The 23679-nt window shown below is 34.1% G+C and overlaps 2 protein-coding genes across 3 annotated transcripts in view; one reads left to right on the top strand and one right to left on the bottom strand.

Moving 5' to 3' along the window:
- The window catches only part of Gmppb (GDP-mannose pyrophosphorylase B), a 121220-nt gene that overhangs the window by 8163 nt on the left and 89378 nt on the right, over positions 1 to 23679 (bottom strand). The window lies entirely within an intron of this gene.
- LOC118189594 (fibrillin-1-like) overlaps positions 1 to 23679 on the top strand; it is a 791047-nt gene that overhangs the window by 740585 nt on the left and 26783 nt on the right. For both annotated transcript variants that reach the window (XM_085810675.1, XM_085810674.1), the window contains exons 54-58: positions 8404 to 8526; positions 8685 to 8807; positions 10806 to 10931; positions 13927 to 14070; positions 14978 to 15031. In XM_085810675.1, coding sequence (XP_085666801.1) covers positions 8404 to 8526; positions 8685 to 8807; positions 10806 to 10931; positions 13927 to 14070; positions 14978 to 15031 — 570 coding nt within the window. The remainder of the gene's footprint in view (positions 1 to 8403; positions 8527 to 8684; positions 8808 to 10805; positions 10932 to 13926; positions 14071 to 14977; positions 15032 to 23679) is intronic.

Below are 23679 nucleotides of genomic sequence, written 5' to 3'. Positions count from 1 at the left end.
TACATCATTTTACGTTAAAAATTAAACTGCATTAAAAATCACCCGAATTTTTCAAATTGAAATTATTCTTCAAGTTGATTTATTACTATGGTTATCTTTTAGTACAGCTACAGAGGATGTCCACACATTTTTGTAACGATTTTGCAAAAATTTTTATATAAATTTTATATAAATCCTTAGAATTGTATTTTCGAATATGCTCAATCTGATAGCCCTTTTGTTGAAATATCATATTACGTCTTGATTTCCAGGATAAAAGTCCTTTACTTAAACAACATCAGGGTTTATTTTATTCCAATTCTCCTTCACAGTCTTCCAGAGTTCATGCGGTGTTTTGGAATGCCGCTTATAAAGAGCTTGTTTTAAAAGTCCAAATGCACAGTAATTCACAGGAGACACATCCGGGACTTGGGTGGGATGCATTTAAAAAACAATATCTTCAATTTCTATTTCATTTCTCATTTTTTCAAAAAATTGAGCAGTAAATTTAGAGGTATGTCTTAGAGCCTTATCCTGATGGAACTTCACACGGTGAAGATTGTTTGGATAAAGAGATAGAATATCTTGTTTAAAAATAGGTGTTAAAAAATACTTCTGATAGTAATCCGAATTAATTTTGATGTATTTTTCTACTTTCCTTCTTCTAATTCTAGTAGAATGTAGTTCTAATAGAATCTAGTTCATTAGTGCATCAAATCGAATACTAATGAACAAGATAATGAAACATTTATTAGCATAGATAAATAATGAGCTTGTGAAGAACGAGACTGCGTTAAAGTGCTTGTATAAGAATTAACAGGTTAACAATTATCAAAAATTACTACAAGGGTTGAAATCTTATCTAAGCATATTACGGAAAATGATCCCAATGTTGTACGTAGCCTTACTGTTCGCTGAATGATAAACAATTGCTACAAAGAAATGTTTGAAGAGAAAAGATCAAAGAAGAAGAATGGGCTGCCATCGATATTAAAGTTTTTAGAGAATAAAAATTAACCACGAAAAGCAAACACCTTTTTAAAAATTATTTCTAATTCAGATATCTGAACTTATTAATCGCGTTCTATTTATTGAAAACCAAGGAGAAATATTTCGAACCAATAATTATTTGTTGTATAATTTTAGTTCTTCAACTGTAGTCTGTTACCTTAAAATAGGAATTTCAGGTTATTTTCTGCGTCCCTGTTTGATTCGTAACCATGGGAACAACTGCTACGGAAAAAAAGGTCGAGTGGCTTAATTTTTTTTCTGAGCTTCATTTCTGTTTAGCTTTACGAAAAGCACGCATATGAATGAATTGAAACAAAGTCCCAATTGACGTGGAGAAAATGAATGCTGTACGATGACGATACAATTTATGATCCCAAGCCGAGGGCTGGCATTGGCCTCGAAAGGCCTTTTTAAAGTAGCTTAGTATAACCCAATTTCAAACAGTCCAAAATTTTATTTGTTGAGTTAAAGCTTGAAAATCAGTTTTTCACCCCCAATATACCGAACCGATTGCTTTAAAATTTAGATATATACAGGGTGTTCAAAAGGTCGTTGCCCAACGTAATATGATGGCCAGTCATATCATGACAAACAAGATTTACATGGGAACTTGCGTCCGAAAATGCGGCCACCCACTGCTAGAGGTTCGCAAGCTTATGGCAGAGTGGGAAATGCTAACATTTGAGGCGAGGACGTTGCAGGAGAAGGATTAATCGGTTTATTAACATAGTTCTTTATGGATATCTTGTGTGACATTTTATGGAAAGAGTGTTGCCAGATTTCAGGCTTGACGTTCCAGCAGCTACACGCCGAAACATCTGGTTTCAGCATGATAGAGCTCCTGCACATTTTAGCGGCACTGAACGGGAATATCTCGATAGGTCATATCCTGATCGTTGGATTGGCAGAGGTAGACCAGTCGCATGGCCACCGCAATCCCCCGACCTGGCTCCCTTGAATTTTTACCCGTGGGGATAGATGAACTCCATAGTGTACGAGACGATCGAAACATCTGGTATGGATCTCGTCGGCAGAATCGTGGGTTGGGCGATACGTGTTCGTGACACACCTGCCTATTTTGATCGAGTTCGTGAATCCATGCGTCGACGGCGTGAAACATGCATTGTGGTCCATGGAAGGAATTTTGAACAACTTTTATGATTTAACTGTGTTGTTCTTTACAAAAAGTCTTATTAACACCTCTTTCGACATCCTTCCTTTTCTTTCCCTTCTACGCTTGCGAACATTGCCCTCTAGCGGTCGCCGTTCACATTTTCGAACACAAGTTCCTATGTAATTCTTGTTTGTCATGGTATGACAGACCAACATGTTAAGTTTGGCAACAACCTTTTGAGACACCCTGTATGTATTTACGATGACAATGCAGTATTTCGTAAAGATTATATCAAAATTCGATGTAGACATTTTTTAACTAAGAAAAGAAATGGCAAGACGAAGAAAGAAGGGCTTCATTTAGTATGAACATTCTAAAGCAGTGGTTCTCAACCTGTTTTGCCCCCCTCCCACGCACCCGTTTCGCCGTCGCTTGAAAATCATTCCTCCTTTTCTAAAACTCGAAAAATATTTATATACTTTTATTTTTAATGTGTTTTATAAATTAAACAACAGAAATGGAAATTTTCATAGCTACCAAAACTTGAATAGAAGTAGTTTATTATATTCATGAATTAAAACTAAATACTTAACAGCTAAATAAAAATGCTGACGGATTTCCCTCTCCCATGAAATTTTCACCAGGGCTGAATTCCGCCGCCCCCCCCCCCGATTGAAAACCTCTGTTTTAAAATTTCTATTTGTTGTTCTCTTGGAGGCAAATGTTTCTTTTCCACTCGCTCAATTTTGAAGTAGATTCTGTTTTATCCTCAAAATTGTAATCTTGCAGATTTGCTTGTGCGTTGCCAATTCTTGTTCCATATTATTTATCAGTTGCTTTAGTAGATAATCTGTGCATGATTTCAATCTTTGTACCATCATATAAATCGAAAAATAATTTTTTAATGAAGTGCATTCTCAAATCTCTAACCAAATTCGCCGTTCTTTTTTTTTTTTTTTTTTTTCCTTTCTTTTGAAACATCGATCAGTTTTTAAAATATATTGAATTATTTACTGACTATAGAACCAACCCGCCACTCTCTTTTAAAACTATATTAATTAATTAATTATATGCATTTTATAATCCATCACGTCGCAATTGAGCGTCACTGAATCACTACTCCTAAAGAGATCACATAATCACTGACATTTGAGGAACGGGAACTTCATGTACTTTGTTGTTATGTTGATTAGAGAGTATAATTTTATTTCAGTGACAGAGATACTTTTGTCCCTTTAGTATTTTTTTTATCTTTCTGTGGACTAAGCATGGAAAATATAAACCAAAAGCATACAAAATTTTTTGAGTTATACGGCTTCAGTAAAATGCTTATTTTTTAGTTATCACAACATTTTTAATTATAAGTAACTAATCATAAATTCCGGAGCTCCCAAAATACATCGTATCGGAGTATTGACAGAAGAAATGCTATTTAAAAATCTTTACTTTCATTTCATTTAAGTATCTCTTAGACAGTTTTTTGATTAAAAAATAACGTCATTGTTGCTGACAATGGTTGCTGATAAAGTTTTTATTAATCGTACGGGGCTATACAAACACTGTATTAGGACTTTAGCAAATTATTAAGGGACAGTCGAAATCATAGCGAGAAAATGCAATGTGTACAAAGGATTACTTCAATTGAATGAAATGGATCGTCGCTAATTTTGATATAAAACTCCATTCGTTCATAGCACCCCTCAGCGGCTTACTTTTGTGAGTACGGGTGTGGCAATCCCGAGGTACCCTAGCCCTTCAGGGAATCATCTTCTTGGTGAGACGGGTATCACGATCCTGGTGCCCCAGTGATCTTTCCTCTTTATCGTCTCCTCTCTTCTGAGCTGAAGCTTTTTTCCTTCCATTCTTCCTTGTGGTTTTCCTCCTCGGAGGTTGGGGTTCGTCATGAGAGAGTGGAACAGCCCTTGTCTCTAGTTTTCGAGTGGCGAGAAAACAGCCCACGTGTTTGCCGTGCGTGAAGACCCGTGCCGCTGAAAAGGTGGGTTCTGCTAATTAAAGGGCGAGGTACTGTCCCCAACACACTGCTTTGGCCTCTGCTTCAGCTAAACGGGTGGCACCTTATCTTTCTCACGTGTATCAGTCGGCTGGTCACTAGTCCTTGTGTCAGGATAATAAGGTCACTTGCCCTTTGGGGATAAGCTCTCGGGAGTACCTACTTTCGAGGAAAACCGACTGTGGGGCTTCAGTTTGCGTATAGGTCTGGCTAGCCCTAACACAGGAATCTGTGTTCCCTCGATGGGCTTCCGTGGTGGGTGGGGCGGTCGGACCCAAATTTTTATTTCTTTCAATTATGGCTCAAACAAATTTACATGCTTTAAATGAACACAATTATGCCTTTAAAAAAGTCAAAACAAATAAAAATGCCAGTCTTGATGTAAATTCAGCAAGTCTACCAAGTTTCTGGACATTAACAACTCTATAGGCGATCTCCAAAAGCTGTCTCCATTTTTAATTCAAAAATATGCTCAATCTTGCATCGGAGAGCCAAAGAATATCAAACGGCTGCGCTCTGTAGATCTTCTAGTTCAAACTGTTTCTTCTGCTCAATCTGTAACACTTCTTGGATTGAAGAAACTTGGGCAAATCGATATTAATGTGTCAGCTCATAAAACACTCAATTTTTCTCGAGGTGTTATCTCAGAGATCTACATACTTTTGGTTTCAGAAGAGGAAATAGTCACTAAGATGTCTAACCAGAATGTGTGTGCTGCCAGGCGAATCAAAATGCGCAGAAAAGGTCAGTTGATTCATACAAAGCATCAAGTTGCCTGATAAAAGTATTAAGGCTGGATACTTACACTGCCCTGTAAGTCCTTACGTACTTACGTCTCTCCTGTAAGTCCTTGGCTTCCCTTCTCACTCTTTACAATCGAGTGTGGATGGAGCATACCTTTCCCAGCGCATGGAAGAAAGCTTTAGTCATTCCCATAGCTAAACCTAGGAAAGACCCGAAGAATCCTTCTAACTATCGGCCCATCGCTCTTACGAGTTGCATGTGCAAAGTACTGGAAAAAATGGTAAACCGTCAACTATTCTATTACTTGGAAAGAAACAACAAATTTTCCCCATATCAAAGTGGTGCCTGTGAAAGTAGAATGACAACTGATAATATGTTTCTTCCGGAATCTTGCATCCGTAAAGCCTTCGTCAAGAGAAACCACCTCGTATCAGTTTTCTTTGACATTGAGAAGGCTTACGACAAGACATGTTGGTACGGTATTTTACGGATGTTGATACCAGTGGCTTGCGCGGCAACTTACCAATATTCATTCAAAATTTTTTGAGGTCTAGGACCTTTCAAATAAAGATTGGCTCTGTTTTGTCAGACAATTTCGAACAGGAAGAGGGTGTGCCTCAAGGGTGCGTTTTAAACGTTACTTTGTTCAGCTTGAAAATAAATTCTGTTTTAAAGGAACTTCCACCTGCAATTTCAGGTTCATTGTATGCTGATCACTTGCAAATCAGTTATCAGGGTGCAGATATGAGATATTAATGTGGAGAGACAAATGCAAATAGCTCTAAACAGGATCCAGACATTGTCTAAGAAACATGTAATTAGTTTTTCGAAACAGAAGACTGTTTGTATGCACTTCTGTATGTAGAGACTTTAGGATTTTTTGGAAGCAAGAAAGATGAAAAATGAGCAAACGCCTTCGCCGGGAACCGAACCACGGACCTCTGAAATACCGGCCCAGCGTGCAGAACCACTACATCCCGAAGACACGCTAGGAGTATATAAGAGAAATACCTTATATACTCCATACTTTTATATGGCGACTGGGGTGTTCATGGGACCCAATCGCCGAATCCTGGGTGGGGGAGAAATCATCATATACCTTTGAGTTCGGGCGCCACTGTAGTGTTCCTCACTTTGTAAGTGCTAATTTACAATTGAACGTGAAGAATCTTAGGAACTTATAAGCGAATAATCGTTTAAGTTTATTAACTAACCCTTTATTATTCAAATAAGATTTAACAGAACTCCGTCTTGGAGTGTACAACAAAAGCCGACACTTGGGCTTGAACTTAAGAGGCTAAGAATTAAACTAAAACTAATCTAAACTAAAGAGATATAGCCGAAGCTATCAAGATTCTAACCGAGTTGGCCCCTTAATGCTAACTGACTGCGAAGCTATCAAGGGTCTGTACGGCCGAGCGTAATAACAGCTTTGCGAGAGAGTAGCCAAAAAGGCAGACGTGCGCAAATCAGAAACTCTGGTGCTGTCTAACTCAGAAAGTAGAACTTCGCGTTTAAATGCCGCTCTTCCTCATTATGTATTCACAGTGATTCTAAAACTACTTTCAAGCTGGAAATAGTAAGTTGAAGTTAAGAATTTGACAGGAAAGGATTTTAACTCAAAATTTAAGTGTTAATAAAATTAACATAATCCTTGCATGTAGAAAACTAAATCGCCATCCTGAGCCTGAGCTTTACCTTGAAGGCTCACCAGTACCAGTGGCATCTGAAGTGAAATTTTTAGGAGTGGTTTTTGACCGAAAGCTGTCTTTTGTGCCACATGTCCTGTATTTGAGAAAAATGTCTTAATCTTCTCAAAGTCTTGGCGAACACCTCTTGGGGTGCAGATCTTGAATCGCTACTGCGTATTTATCGCTCATTCGCTCTAAATTAGATTATGATTCAGTGGTTTATGGCTCGGCAGAACCTTCTGTATTATCAAAACTACATTCTATTCCTCACCAGGCTCTTCGGATATGTTCTGGAGCATTTAGGACGTCTCCTGTGTGAGTTTGTATGTTGACTCATTTGAACCATCTCCATTTAAGGTGTGAAGAGTTGTGTTTTCAACTTTATTTTAAAGTTCTTTCCCAACCAGGACATCCTGGGAACACCACTTTGAACAATAACTTGCTCGTTCGCTTGTTTGAAGCACGACCATCTTGGGTGCCTCCTTTCCTATTAAGTGTTCGGCCACTACTTGAAGAATATTTTTTAACTAACTTGAATGCTCAGACAGTGAAGTATTTTGATATCGTACGTTGGGAAAATGCACAAATCCAGCTGCTTGATATTTTCCATCATTTTAATAAACGTAATAAGAGTGACATCATCTACAAACGGCTTTTTCTTGAACATAGACATAGGTACAGTGGTTACAGTCCCATATTTACTGATGGCTCAAAAGCAGCAACTCATGTTGGAGCATCTTTTGTAATGGGAAACTATAAGAAGTCTTGCAGCTGCATGAGGCCTGCTCGGTGTTTACTTCAGAGCTGACTGCTGTCTACTGTGCCCCTTTATATATATCAAAGCAAAATCGGAAAAAGTTTATCATTTACTCTGACTCGTATAGTACACTTAAAGCTTTACAGGCATTTTCTGATCCCGGAATTCTCTAACTGTTGAAATTTTAAGACTGCATTTGCATTTATCTGATTATGGATATCGGATTCTTTACCGTTGGGTCCCTGGCCATATATAGGTATATATAGGTATTAAGGGGAACGAATTGGCAGACGTTACTGCAAAATCTGCTGTGGAATTTATCTGCTAGGTTTCTTCCAGTCAGAGATGCCGACATGACCATCAAGAACATGATCTTAAATAAATGGCAGCAACTTTGGACCTTCAAGTAAGTAACCAGTTACGAAGCATCAAGAATAAAGTCGAGTGTTGGGAGGCTGCTAGAAACCGGAGGGAGGATGTGATTTTAACTCGCCTTAGAATTGGTCACTGTAGCGTTACCCATAATCGTCTTTTAAAAGGTGAAAGTGAACCTATGTGTTGCCATTGTAATGTTTTCTTATCAGTGTGTCACTTTTTAACTCAGTGTTCTTATCTTAGCAGACTTCTTATGAAGCATTTTAATAATTGTGACTTACTTCTTGACCAAATAATCGGAAAAGAGGTCAATACTAATTTGTTTCTTTACCTGCAAGAGTTAGGTTTTTACTATTTAGAATCATGTCTTAGAATATTCTTTTGCATTTTAACACTGTACGTATGTACCTCATATTCACATCTATAATCTTCTTATTTTTATATACATTTCACCTCAATGTGTTTCGTTTAAAGTCTGGTATTAAACTTGTGTTTGGAAATATTTGATACATGTCTGGCGCAAATAACTTTTTAGATTGTGTGCCAAAATCTATACCTACCAACTAGCCGTTCTTAGCAATGACACAATTTAATTTTTAATCCTGGCACCAATGCAATATAAAAAAAAAATTATATTTTACTTTATAGTTACGTGGTTAAGCTTAAAAAAAAATTGTGTATGATTTTTAATTTTCAAATAAGTGGTTTTCCTATATTTCAGATGTTAATGAATGTGATCAGATGGGTTCCTTATGCGCTTTCAGATGTCAAAATACTCATGGTAGTTTCCGATGTATTTGCCCGTATGGATTTACCTTAGCCGCTGATGGAAGACATTGCGAAGGTGAATCAATCTCTGAAAAATATTTATATCTTTACTTCTAACTTTTGTCTTGGGGTTTGCTTTTCTCAATTATCTATTATATTGTTTCTACTTCTGTGGATGGGCAACCTCAACTAAAATAATTTTCTTTTCTTATCTAATGTTGATGACTTTCAAAGATTTGGACGAATGCCAGACAACAGCAAATAATTGTCGATTTGCCTGCAAAAATCTTATTGGAACTTTCATGTGCATATGTCCTGATGGTTATGAACAAGTGGGCATTGCTGATGATTGTGCAGGTCAGTTTTCTATTTTCTTTTTAATTTTTTTTTATTTATACATGTTCTTATTTATATCCTTTTCATTCGCCTACCATTAGTAATTTATTGTGTGACATATTAAAAAAGATTACTTTATCTCAAATACTTACATCCTTTTTAATTTGGAATTAGACAACAGTTTTACATATCAAAGAAAATTAACAAATTTTCAAGTGCTTTTAAATTATGAACACTCGAATTACTGCAACGTAAGTTTCAGCTGCTTGCATTTGTAGCACGATTAAAGCTTATAATAAATTAATTTACATAGATTTCTAAATATCTTTCTATTAATAATACAATATTTTTGAAAATTTTATAGCAACTGAATCACATTTAAGGATACCGAAGTATCGCTGGATGGAGATGAGAGGAAAACAATTATTTGACTATAACTGATTTCTGTTCTGCCTATGTTTAGGCTGCAGAATTTTATGACTAAAAATGTACCTTTTTAAAATATTATTAAAATTTTCATTATTTTCTAAATTTCTTTTATTGACATCAAAATCTTGATAGATATACGTGAAGATTCCTTGTATTAAGATCGAGTTTTACTAAATATATAGGAAAACCGTAAAATAAATCCCTGTTCAAAATTACGATAACTTTATTAATTACTGGCCGATTAGAGAAGAGCAACTTTAATTCAGAGTACAGAATAGTAAACTTTGTCACCAGTGTTAATTCAGCAAAGGCAACCAATATGTTGGCAACCAGTACATGTTAGAGTTTGTAGGAACTAATTTCTGTAAACATTTGAGAATACAGAATTCAACGCGAACTCCATGATGTGTTGCACAGAAAACTGTTTAATACCATAATGATGTTTTTTCACTTGATCCAGCGTTTGACGTTTTATGCAGTAAACCTCTTCCTTCATTCACAGGAGAGGTTTTATGCCATAAAATCAGAGCTTTGAACAAACTATTTATATGAACAATGCTAAGCATCACTGCCCCTATCGCTCACAGACAATGATTCCATAGTAAAGGAGGATATCACCTTGCTTAAAACTGACATCACTGCAATTGTTGCAAGTCTGCAAAATAATCTAAAGCTCATGTTGTAATATGAACGGGCACTGCTTTGCATTCATTGTATTGTTGCATGCGTACGGGTTCGTAATAAATTGAATGCGCAAGTTCGATAAAACGTCAATAAAATTTATTCTTAAGAATATGCTGAAATGTTTCTTTACAGATATTCGTTCAATATCACACAGTAGTTATATTTTAGAGTACTAAAACGTTAAATAAAACGCAATCCAAGCACCAGTAGCATGTTTCCACTAGTTATATTTTAACAATCCGGTAGTTATATTTTAAAGTACTAAAGCGTTAAATAAAACGCCATCCAAGCGCAGAGAAAGCTAATCCGATTTCACCGCGAATTCGCTACAATCAACAACAAAAACCTTCGTAAACAACTGAACTGAGATTTTTTCTTTGGTTTTTTTTAGGCTTTTTAAATATGCACGAGAACATTCTGGTATTTTCTGGAGGTTTCTGGAAAGCAAAAGAGTACAGTTAAAGCTAACGCACAATTGCATTATTTCAAGATAAATATAAATTATAAGATATACTATATTTATTAAATGAGCGTGCTCCTGTATTTTTACTTCTTCGGCGTACCTTTCTCTTAAAACTCGTCACGCACTGCATTACGCGGGGAAATAATACAATTTTAATTACAATTCTACAAAAAATAGCTAACTAAACGCAAAATCCCTAATAGTATTTCTAAGAAGAAATGAATCAACTCTTCAAAAGTCTTCAATTAAATTTTTCTAAGGACCTCACTACATTTTGCTTATTGCACTCAAGTACCATAAAATGTGTTACTTCCAGTTTTTAGTAGGAAATAACTTTTCACCAAATCATATATGAGGAAAAAAATGTCTACTTTTATAGCTGCATATTTCATAGTTACGGAATTTTGTGATTAATAGTATTTTTTTATTTCGGCTTGAATTAGATATTGATGAATGTCGAACAATTCCCGGTGTATGCGCTAATGGACGTTGCATTAACACAAGAGGCTCTTATCGGTGTGAATGTTATCCTGGTTTTGAACCTTCTCGTACTCAAAAGGAATGTATCGGTAAGCTACTTTGCTTTCTTTTTTAAATAAAAATTGAAAATGTTCTTATTTTCTACGCGTGTTTTTTCCATGTGCAATACTTTATCGCGTGTTTATAAGCTTTAATAGGGACTGTAAATTTTAACTTGTAAAATATTATCAGAAACATTTTGTTGTTTGTATAAATTTCTCACTAATAATCTTTGATGTGTATAGATGTCCTAATAGACTCAAAATCTCATATTAAACATTAGACTGATTTAATTACAATACTTTCTGCTAGTTCTAAATATAAAATGATTTTGTAAACTAAAAATTCTCCAGTGATAAAATAGTATCAAAAATAAATTTTAAACTTTTAATACTAGAAATTTTAAATTACTTATATGGAGAAAACATTCATTTCAAAGCAACCAAATGTTCTTCCACCCCCCAAAAAATAGTTCCATATTTTCTTCATTCATCGTCTTTTTTTCTTAAATCTGTAAAATTTTGATGTCAGTTTATGTCTTTCTCCGGAAAAAAATTCAAACTGAATATTCAAACAAAGGTTTTCTTTGTCTTTTGATAATTAGACCCATTTTAATGTATACAACACCGTCTAGCTGCCGCTGCTCATGCCAACAGAAAACATCTCTAAATTATTTAAGGAAAAAGAGAGGTGTATGAAATGTTTTGCATGTTATTCAAAGCTGTGCCGTTCAAAAAATCTTTGGTTGCTATATATCAATAATGACATTTTTATATATGTTTTGATATTTCATAAGGATTGTGATAGCATTTCTTATGAAACATGATGTCAATCCTTATGAATAAAAACAATAATACAAAGTATGTAAGGATATAACAATAAGGATAAGTTAGATATAATTAGCAATAATAAGGATCATTTAATAAGGAAAACTGTAAGTTACTTATTGTTAACATGTATGTATAACAATAACAATGAATTAAATGTTCGCAGACGTTTGTTTCATAAGGACGCAACAATTCTTATGAAACGTCTGTGAACGTTTATCACAGAACACTTTTAATAACAATGTATTGTCTTTTTTAATGAGAGATTATAATCCATTTTAACCATAGTCACTGTGTCAAGTATTTTCATTAGACACGTTCGTAGATTCTAAGGATTAGGTAACAGCTTATGAAAAAAAGGACATAACTGCCGTATCTTCTTTCAAAGTATTATCCTAATCGGATCTTTTAATGTCGAAGAGGAACACTCGACAAATGAAAACGGCTAATCAAAAAAATTATAACTAATAATGCCTTTTGCAGAGCACTTCATTTTGTACTTCATTCATAAAAGTTCTTATTTAGCCCCAGATTACTGTCGATTATAATTTTTCTGCTGAATCATTGTTGCGCTGTGTCACTTTTCAAATAAAAAGTCGGTCTTAAAAATTTCTTATAATTAGTAATCTTTTTAATTTCTGAAAATATTTTAATACTATCAGTAATTCTTATAACTTATTTTGTATAATGCATAGATGCTTAACACGCTCAAAAAAATCATGTTATCGAATCTTTGCTTTACAGATGATAACATATATTATAATCCGTAACTTAACCTCACTTTTGCGGTGTACAATTTAGTTTATAATGAATGGATACTTATAAAACCATTATCAGACCTGCAAGCTCTCCGTGACTGTGTCTTCAAAGAAACATTTTTAGGAATCTTCGCTTTTAGGATACTTGATTGGTTCATTTACGCCATCTTTCTCGCAAAAAACGTACGCGAGATAGATCTGTAAGCGAGACATTTTCGCCAGCTTCTCAAAATGTCGCGCGTGCGTAGTCGGGATATAGCTTTCAACATGACGATTTCCACTAGGAACATAGTTTAAACCAATGCTAAGGAAAACTTGTTTCTTGGGAAAGCTTCTTCTAACATCACGCAAGTAACTATATGGGATAGTCCACTAAAATTATCATGTTGTCGAATGTTTTCTTTCCAGGCGAGGATGCATATCGCTTATAAGCGATAGCTTACCCCAATTTTGTGGTGTATCACTTTTCAAATAAAACATGAATGCTTATATCGCTAAAAAGTATCATGTTCTCGAAGGCTTGCTCTTCGAACCATAACGCATGTTGCTAATAACTTACTTTTAAAACGCTTATATGCAATATAAATATATGTATATTTATATATAATATTACAGAAACACGAAAACATTTTTGAAATGAAAAATTTATCATCATTCCAAGAATTTTCGCGCATTATGCCGCTGAAAATTGATCAGTAAATATGTATAGAAAGAAATTTAGAACCAGTTTTTCATAAAGACCAAAAATTAAAATTCAAATAAATAAATAAATTTCAAAAAATCCTATTAATGTAAAATTAGAATTTTTAAAAAAATAAAAGAAAAATTTAACTAAACATCACAAAAAAAACCAAAAAAGAACCTAAAAGATGAATTCATTTTGATGAACTATTCCAAAATCTTTGTTAAATTTAGAGTTTTGGGGTGAATTGTTAAGATTAAAAAATACATTGGAATGGTTCACCAGCTCATTCTGGGTACAGAAAAGCAAGCATTTTTTTGATGGAAGAGGAATTGAAATTGAAGTCGATGTATCCTCCTCCTGACGACGTTACATCGGAGTTAATTGGCTTCTTCTTCTTTTACGTTCTTTTTTAGTTTTTCTTGTAATGGTTAATTTTTCTTTTAATTTTTAAAAAATTCTAATTCTATATTTATAGAATTTTTTTTAATTTATTTATTAGAATTTCAGTTTTGGGTCTTTGTGAAAAAATGGTTCTAAATTTCTTTCTTTATATATATATATATATATATATATATATATATATAATAACAAATACAATATGCAAGTAGTATATATTAACATAATTACAAACAAAATTTTAATAAAATAGTCATGCCAAGTATTTTCATGCATTAAGCTGCTGAAAATGATACATGTGTATGTTTGCGTATTAGAGAAACAATGTTCATTATCGAACAGTTCCTGCATTCATAAAACTCTTTCTGTCGTATTCCAGATGTGAGATCAGGATCTTGTTTCAGCTTGCCAAGCTGTTCTTCACAGGCTCAGGGTGTGAGAGGGATGACCAAAGTGGATTGTTGTTGTGGAATGGGATCAGCGTGGGGTCCTCGGTGCGAACTCTGTCCTCCTAGGGAAAGTAGTAAGTAGTCTGTTGCTTGTGTATTACTTATGAATGTTAATTCAGTAATAGCTAACGTTTTATTTAATAATGAAATAATAATAGTAATGTTTTTTCGTAACATGTATGTTAACTGCTCAATTAAAATCCATCTGAAATGCTTTTTAAGAATTTCAAAAGTGAGTGAAACCTAAACCTGCATGTGAATAACATAGCTAAACTATAAAACAGACACATTTAACAGGAGGCTTCTAAGAGTCAATGTCTATTTTTATGTAGAACTCAATCTCAAAGTACCATGTTAAGTTCCTTAGACAACTTAAAAGGAGTCTTGGTTTACAAGACTTGGTTCCATAGACTTCAAAATTATCCACGATCAAAAATTTAATTTCTGGAGAAAAAAAAATATGAAGACCAAGAGACAAACAAAAATTTTCGGAATGTTTTCAAAAATTATTTTACGTAACTCATATTCGTATTAAATATATAAATGATATACGTATTACAAAGGTACATGGTGTAATTTTGAGTTACAATTACACATACTAAAAACGGCCATACATATAGGCGACCAACGAGTATTTACTTTTTACATGCATTATAGCAGATTGAATTTCTTTTTTTTTTTTTCGTGTAATTTAATGATTGCAGTGAGGAAAAATTTTAAGTTTATTGTAAACGATGCTATGTAAATGCTCGATTTTTTGTTTATTATAAAATATGCTATGTAAATACTCGATTGCTAAATCACTTATAGTGGCGTGTTTTAATAAATAGAACTGTACAAAGAGAAATACTAAGAATTTTAAAGTAGTTTGCTTAGTAATGTAATTCTGGCTGAAATAAATTCCTAATTTTCTTCATATTTATTTGTCAACGTACATAAATGTATGAAAAATGTTAAATGTATTCTTTTTTTCATTTACAGAAGAATACAATGATCTGTGTCCTCATGGTATTGGATATGACAAAGAGGGAAAAGGTAAAAATATACAACATTTGATTTCTAATTTTGTTTAGAATTATAGTGCGTTCCTAAATTTTTTAATGCGATTTATTATTTCTTTTCTTATCCGAAATATTAATAAAGAATCAACAAAATAGCACTGATTTTACTATAAAATTCTTGGAATGTGTTCTAGCTTTCTGAATTCAAGTTCTTATAATATATTGTCTACAACATAAAATCCTTCCATGTTTTATTCCCTACATGAAAATATACATGATATAAAGTAATTATATCAGGTATACAACTGAGACATAGAGATGCTTATTGCCTCGTCTTTACATTTTTACATCATTTTACGTTTTGCTACCACTGATTATTTATGCAAATATATTTACCATAGTTTAGGACCATTAAATTTATTAAATCAAATTGAGTCCTTAGTTCAAAAAAATGCAGAAACTTATACTGCTTATTAAATGAAATATTCATTTAACTAACCGATATGTAGCAAAGCGGTATTGCATTAGTGTGCATTTTCATCTTAATTTTACTCTGAATAATTAAAATTATAGCAAAACTTTTGTCCTGTAAATTTTTGAATACTAGCCAACTTGTGTATAAATTGAGAGACAAGATTTTGTTGGAAAAGTTCAATCCAGACTGAAAACTCACGTATAAATTGAATTTAAAATCGTTCAACAAGTTAGCTATATATATATATAATGTAAAACATGAATGACACTTAAATGGCAACAGACCTTTAAATTTACGATTTATTATCTAGTCATAATTTAGAACTCAAACAAAGAATTTCCGAGTATAAATACTTCAACTGCTTTGTGCGCATCCTCTTTTTGCTGCTTGTACTGTCCTGCTAAATCACGACTCCCCGCTTAAATATTTCTTCATAGTTTAGAAAATGCAGCTACGTAGTTTAAAATTGTGGGATGCAGATTGCCCCTATTTTGCTATGCCATGTAATGAGATATATTATGCAAGAAAATATGTTAATACGAATTGACAAGTGATAAAGAAATCTTCGGATTGGCAAGTGATTTTGTGATTCTTCAAAAGAGTTTCAGTTATCTATTCCGCGCCACTCCAACCTCGAATGTTGGTAAATGGTTCTACTAAACTCTCGCAACACACCGATAAATTATTACATATATCACCAAAAATGTGAAGAATTAATCATCTAACTTAGCTAGGCCTATCAGATGAGCTATCAAGTCCACTTCACTTCCGCCTTCTATTTCAAAAAGAAGGATGAGACGATATCATCGACAAAGACATCACGTCATCATTTGGATGGTAGGGCTGAGAGAACTGTAGAAAGAGAGAATACTTTTATTTTCAATAGTTTATCAGTTCTCTTTTGGGCATGCGTTTCATTTGACAGGTGGTGACAGGTGAGAACAGGGTCCGGACACCCGGGCTTTCACTGACTATTCGGGTATCATCCGAATCCCGCAACTGTCCAGAAAAAGAACACTACAAAGAGGGGCAGATGGTGGAAAACAGGCGTATTTCGGATTACTACAATACCAGTGCTTATTATACAATATAAAGATACTTACATCAAAATGTGCTGTTACTATGTTGAATTACCACAGTAGTAATATAACGTATTACATAATACATTAAGAGTGCACTATTCTAATATTCGACGCAGGGACGATAAATTAATACGCACAATAATAAAATTTTCTGAACTTTACAGACATTGCAGAGAGGTATCAATGCGCATTGGAGCCCACCAGCGGCCGAGCGGTAAAGTCGCTGAACACTGGTAGTTCGGTCCGAGGTTCGAATCCCGCGAACGGTCTGGCTGCATGGGTGTTTTCGTGGTTTTCCACATTTGTAACGTGTATACGAGCCAGTTTCCGTTAGAACGTCCTCCACGAAGGCATCCCTCCCCTTAGGCAGATAGCCCTCGAGACTTTGCCTTAATTAAATAACCTAACCTAACCTAATCAATGCGCATCGTATAACCTATAGCTATATATATTATACATTAATATTACATGCATACATACAATACAATAATACACAGATAACATAAAAAGGTGCATTCGATATATTAATACACTAAACATTAACAGTGCAATCGATATATTAAAACATACAATAATAAAAGTACCTAAACTTTACAGATATTTTGGAGAGCGATACTAGTGCGCATTATGCAATATATAGCTATATACATTATACATTAATAACAACCACACACGTCCATTACATTGATAGTACATACATAACATGAAAGGGGCATTCGATACATCAAATGCATTATACATAATACATTATACATTAATTGTGCACTCGATATATTAATACATACTATAATAAAATTTGCTAAACTCTAGAGACATATTGCAAAGCTGTACCAATGCACATTATGCAGCTTATAACTATATATATTAATAATACATGCATACATACATTACATTAACACATATGTTACATAAAAGGTGCATTAATATGTGCACTCGATATATTAATACATACAATAATAAAAATTTTCTAAACTCTACAGACCAGTGCAAATTGTACAACTTATAACTATATATACATTGTTATACATTATACAATAATAGTACATGCATACATACATTACGTTAATACATACATAAGATAAAATGAGCATTTCCCTATATTAGGTTGAGCATTAAAGTTATGCATTGACACTGCATTAACTGATATAAAGATATTAATATCTATATAAGAGTTAGTCATATTTTCCTCTGTATTGAAGGTTGCCTGACCATAAATCTTTTGCAGGCGGCTGTATTTGTAGTCGGCAGAGCGTCGTGGAAGTCTCGTGTAAATGGGCATGATGTCAGATAATGATCAGGCTTGCCCACATCTCCATATACACAGACGTTGGTAGTTGCTAGGTGCCTATCATAAAAGTAACGGGAAATGGCCCGTGTCTAGTTACGAAGCGTGTTATGTGCGGGTCTGAAATTAACCTGTCTGCACTGACCCTGTGGAAGAACTCGTATGTGCGTCTGCCCTGTGGAATGGAATCCCAGTCTTCTTGCCAGTGGATAAGAGCATCCTTCCAAGTTGTCCTTTTAATGCTGCTTTTGGGGAGCAGCAACTCTGTTTGTTGAGCATCAATGTTCTGTGCGGCCTCCTATGCGAGTAAGTCCGCTTCCTCATTTCCCTGGTGCCCAAAATGAGCTTTATTGTTTCATTTGACACTTTGGTAGCAGCGTGGTAAAATTTGCTTTCTTTATGAGTTGAAGTAACCGTTTTAAGTAGTCATATGATATTTTCCTTAAATGGCGCTCTGCTTTTTTTTAGCCCGGGAGGACTATTAATTTCGTTTTGGCATTTTTCGTTGATTCACTATAAACGGCGAATCACTTTTTAAGTTGTAGCCATCAAATATTATAGCCCTATATCATATTTAAAGAAATTAAATAATGAAGAATCTGCATAAATGTATGCATTTTTCCCGCAGTGTGATGAAACGGCGGTACCTCATAAACGTCGACGGTACCTCGACGGCATTGTTATAAAACGACGGTTTGTGTGAGCCATCAAATTTTGAATAACGTACATCTCCACCCGAATATGGGCATCTGGAAACCCAAATTTAAAATTTGGAATTTGTTTTATTATCTGTTTCATATTTTGTAAAGCATTAATGAGTGTTTTAATTAAGAAACTCAACGATTTCAAAGTGAGCAATGGCAACACTGTACGGAAAAAAGAAATTTTATCGCGCGAGATTGTGTATCGGAAATTCTAAAGATATTCTCTTTTATATATTTTGTGATATTGCTGTTGAATTGAATTTTATGGTTTAAATGCGAAGAACATGATATTTAATAAATAAAGGTAATACACAAAATGTTAAAAAAACGCCCCTTTGTGCGTAATATAAAGTCTGAAAGCTTTCAGATTTTTAAACTCACTTCCCTCTCTCAGTTTCTTAATATAAGCCTGAATATAGATTTATTTCCTCTAAGTAATATATTAATTACTTTTCATACTAATTTTGTGTCATAAATTTATTATAATCCTAATTTCTAACTATTTAACGTTTCCTTGTCAGTATTCAATTCAACCTTGTAAGTATATTTCCTTTTTCTTTCTCCGGCTTCCCTATTTTTCTCCTTTTACTCTTTCTATCTTCTATTCCCTCTCCATTCTCGTCGTAATACATTCTTTCACTATAATTCCAACTATATAATTTGCAATTAAATTTCAAACTTGTACTCCACGCTTTCATACTCCATGCTTTTTGCTTTCCTGTCTTAGCATAAGCTTATCTTCCTAAATAGAATAAACTGTAATACAATTTCCTATTCTCCAACCCATCCCCCCCTTTTTTTATACTTGACTGTGCCAGCGCTTTTATCTAGTACAAGCAGAGAGATTTTTCAAAGTACCACACTCCTTATCAAGAGTTTTTTAGCTTTGTTTTCTTTCTCTGATAAAAAACAAATGTTCAGATTTGCATAGGTACTGAAACGACGCATCTCATTTCCTAATATATTTATTTTCAGGTGATCAGGCACCTGTATTTCTTTAACTCTGAACACATTGTTCATTGCATTTTAAGACACACAACAGTTAGGACAGTCTGGCCTTTAAAAATTGAACCGAATTGTCTATTTTCTATATGCCTTTTCTTCGCACCTAAGCTTGATGTGTCTCCTTGCGGGCAGAAAGACTTAGTGAGTGTACATTGTCTGTCTGGTCTAAAATATAGCAAATAATCTAAGAAAAGTCCAAGGTTTAAATTGGAGTTTAAACTCACCCATCCAAAAAATACTTTTTATCATAGTTATTGAAAAGATTGTTCTTTACGGTTTATTGTTCTTTGATTGACGGTGCAGAAATCTGGTCGCAACCAATGACAAAAAGAAAAGAAGGACAACTACAAACGATTCAACGACCCTTTCTCCTCCGCATCACCAAATGTTATCGAACAACTTCAAATGCAGCTCTCTCCGTCCTTTCTGGAATTCAATCTCTCCATATTACTGCACAGTGCGAGGATATTAAAGACATAATATTAAAATTAAGAAGACCATGCACTATACAAGAAGAAATATTTGATCCAACAAAATTGGAAAATCCTTATAGCAAGCACCCAGCTACCAATCCCGGAATCTCTTGTGCACTAAAACCATCCCCTCATAACTTCTTTTATCCTATTAGCTATACAGACGGCTCTAAAATCGAAACAGGTGTTGGATGTGCTTGTATTATCTTACCGAATCTATACCAAAAAATTACATTAAAAGCGCGTCTTGCCAAAGAAAATAGCATTTTGAACTCTGAACTCTTAGTAATAAAATTAGCTATTGATTATTCAATAATTAAGAACTTGCAGCAAATAACATCTTTACAGATAGTCAGTCAGCTATTCTAGCACTCCAAAATACTAAGCATAAATCTGAATTGAACCAGCAAATTACCGAAAGTACCTCACAACATCCTCGCCTATTTCCAAGAATCTCATGGATCAAGGCTCAAGTTGGAATCACGGGGAACGAGGAAGCTGATACAGCTGCAAAATCAGCCATAACATACAATAATAGTCCAATAATACAACATCCTTGGCCGAAATCGTACCTAAAATTTCATCTTGGAAAGATAAAAACAAATATTTGGGAAAATGAATGGCAAAATTACGACACAGGTATGAAATCGCTCCACATGTTAACGAACAATGCACAACGTTTAACCACTACATAAATTGCTTTCTCACGGAACATGTCCCATTCCCCATATACTTTAAATAAAGGAACGTCTCTACTTCCAATCCATACGTATGTGAGGTATAGGGGAGATTTTAATCATTATATAAATATCAGTCTCTTAACTATATCATTTTATATTAAATTAACTACCTCAAACGCAAATGCTTTTCTTAAATTTGCAATCAAGAATAAGCATTTCAAAGAGAAAATAGAAAATAGCATGATGTACCTTTCATCCAAAGGAGAAAACATTTGATACAGCTCAGTTACCCAATAACTCCAATAATTATAACCTCACAGATTAACTATTAATACTCCTATTACGATATAAGGTATTTCTCTCGCCTTCCTATTGTGCCTTCGTGGTGTAGTTGTTAGCACGCTGGGCCGGTATTCCAGAGGTCCGTGGTTCGATTCCCGGCGAAGGCGTTTCTCCGCCTTTTCAAAAATTACCTAATGTCTCTACATTGGCGGTCGAACTAAAAGGGTGTTGGATGATGATTCTCCTCACCCAAGATTTTGCGATTGGGTCCCCTAAAAACCCCAGTCGCCCTTTAAAAGACGGGTATATAAGGTATTTCTCCCGCTTTCCTAGAGTGTCTTCGAGGTGTAGTGGTAGCCCCCTGAGCCGGTATTCCAGAGGTCCGTGATTCGATTCCCAGCGAAGGCGATTGCTCATTTTTCATCTCTTCGGCTTTTCCAATTAACCTAATGTCTCTACAGTGGCGCTCGAACTCAAAGGGTGTTGGATGAGGATTCTCCACACCAAGGATTTGGCGATTGGTTCCCCTAAAAAAAGTCGCCCTTTAAAAAGGGGAGTATATAGGGTATTTCTCCCGCTTTCCTAGCGTGCCTTCGTGGTGTAGTTTTCTGGGCCGGTATTCCAGAGGTCCGTGGTTCGATTCCCAGCGAAGGCGGTTGCTCATTTTTCATCTCTCTACCTTTTCAAAAATTACCTAATGTCTCTACAACGAACTGCAAATAAATTTTACTATTACGAATCACTAATGTACAAACATATACTACAAATGATGAACTATGAACTAAGAAAGCTTTGATCTATTATAAGCCTGATCCTAAAGATCTAATATGACTAATTATATACTATGATAAAATTCTGCAAACCAAAAATAAAAATTGTGTTTGTAACAAAATTTGTACTACCAAAATTCTGGAAATGACTCCTAAGTTTGTAAGTACAAAGGCACCGACAGTAAACTAATATTTATTTTTACATTCTAAATTAATACAAACGGAAGTATAATAGGGTTATACCCATTTACTTCTAGGAAACATTGAGTTATCTATTACATTTCAACTGTAACTATACCTGTCTGTCTAAATGGCGCGCTGCTTTAAAGTACTATTAATCATTTCTATTGTATGGTAAAAGCTGTCCAGACAAAGAAGGTCAGCGTATAGGTTTAAAAAATTGTCATTTTGTGTAATGTTATGAATGGATTTGAACATGATGCTACCTATGAGGGGGATGATAGCGAAAACAGTGATGAAATGGAAGACGATGGCATTTACCTTCAAGCAAAGATTACAGGGAATTACTAGAAAAGAATGTGATTCGAATACCGATGTTAAGAAATCTATACGGTTAAATAAAGTAAATATAAAATGTTTAAAATTATTTAGCCTACAATATCATTTATAGTGATAAAATTATTTGTAAATCGTATTAAAGTCGTATATAAACCGACACCCAAACTCCAGTAAAAATAATCGCCAAGTATTCTCGATTGGTACATGGAAATATGCAATATTTAAAAAATTGTAATCTGGGATTAAATACATTTGTAAATATCTATATTCATTCATACACAAAAAAATCAAATAATGTCGATTCCACATGAAGAAATGTACCAAACGTAATATACATTAACATTTTGTATATCACTCATAAAACAAGATTCACTGCCCACAATATACTTCATCAATTCACCAAATAGATACATAAGTAAAAATCACTAATTATATCAGTAGCGTTTATTAGAGAAGGGTGTTCAGATTTTATAAACTCAATGTTTACATTATGCTTCAGATATTCAGTGTCTTGCGAGTGCGCGGGGAGGGGTGAATATATGGAAATGAGAGAGCCGATTGGCTTGCCAATAATGCAACTAGAAAAAACAATAATGTTGATGTAAATATTTCAGAATCTACTTTAAAAAAATATTCAGAGCTAAAACAATGAACAATCAAATCATGATTGTCACTTCTGATAAGCATGATATTACAAAAAACTTCTTTTCAACTGTCTTTAAAAGACTAAAAAATAAGGACTTATTACGTAGTTCTACGTTACGCAGTTTTTGTCCGGGCATGGAAAGTTTAATGTTTATCTTGAACGCTTTAAGCTAACATCTTCCAGCTTGTACTACTGTGACATCGGGGGTCTAGCAAAGTGTCTTCCACCTACCTTTCGATTGCCCTTTGCTTAATCATGCAAGAAATTCATTAAAATGTAGAATTAAATTAATTTCAATTAATTGGCCACCGAAATGTCATGAATTTGTTTCTCTGCCTTCGGTCTATCTTGCTTTTAATGATTTTGTTGGCTCTTACTTTAAATGCTGTAAATGTTTTTTTTTTTTTTTTTTCTGTATTTGCCTTTTGGATTTTATTCTTCTTTTTTAAAATAATGTGTGTTGGATTTATTCTTATCATTTGGAATTGATTTATTTTATTTTACTTACATTTTGTAAGCCTCATGTGATACTTTGGGGTGCACGAGAAGATTTTTTGAAATAAGTAAATAAAAAAAAAGCTTGCAGTCAAATCCTACGGATAATACCAAAACGAAAACCCAAAATTGTTCATATGCGTATACAGATGTGCATATAATACCTTGAAATTTGACTGCATGAGCTAAGAATCCATTATGTATTGATTATGTCATATATTTGATTATGTCATATATAACGATTATGTCATATATAATTATTTGAT

The sequence above is a fragment of the Stegodyphus dumicola genome, chromosome 2 (genome assembly GCF_044657685.1).
Source record: "Stegodyphus dumicola isolate Sdum_Otavi_A_Nest chromosome 2, ASM4465768v1".
In the NCBI taxonomy this organism is placed as follows: domain Eukaryota; kingdom Metazoa; phylum Arthropoda; class Arachnida; order Araneae; family Eresidae; genus Stegodyphus; species Stegodyphus dumicola.
The sequence above is the reverse complement of the archived record's forward strand: the minus strand, read 5'-3'. Positions and strand labels throughout refer to the sequence as shown.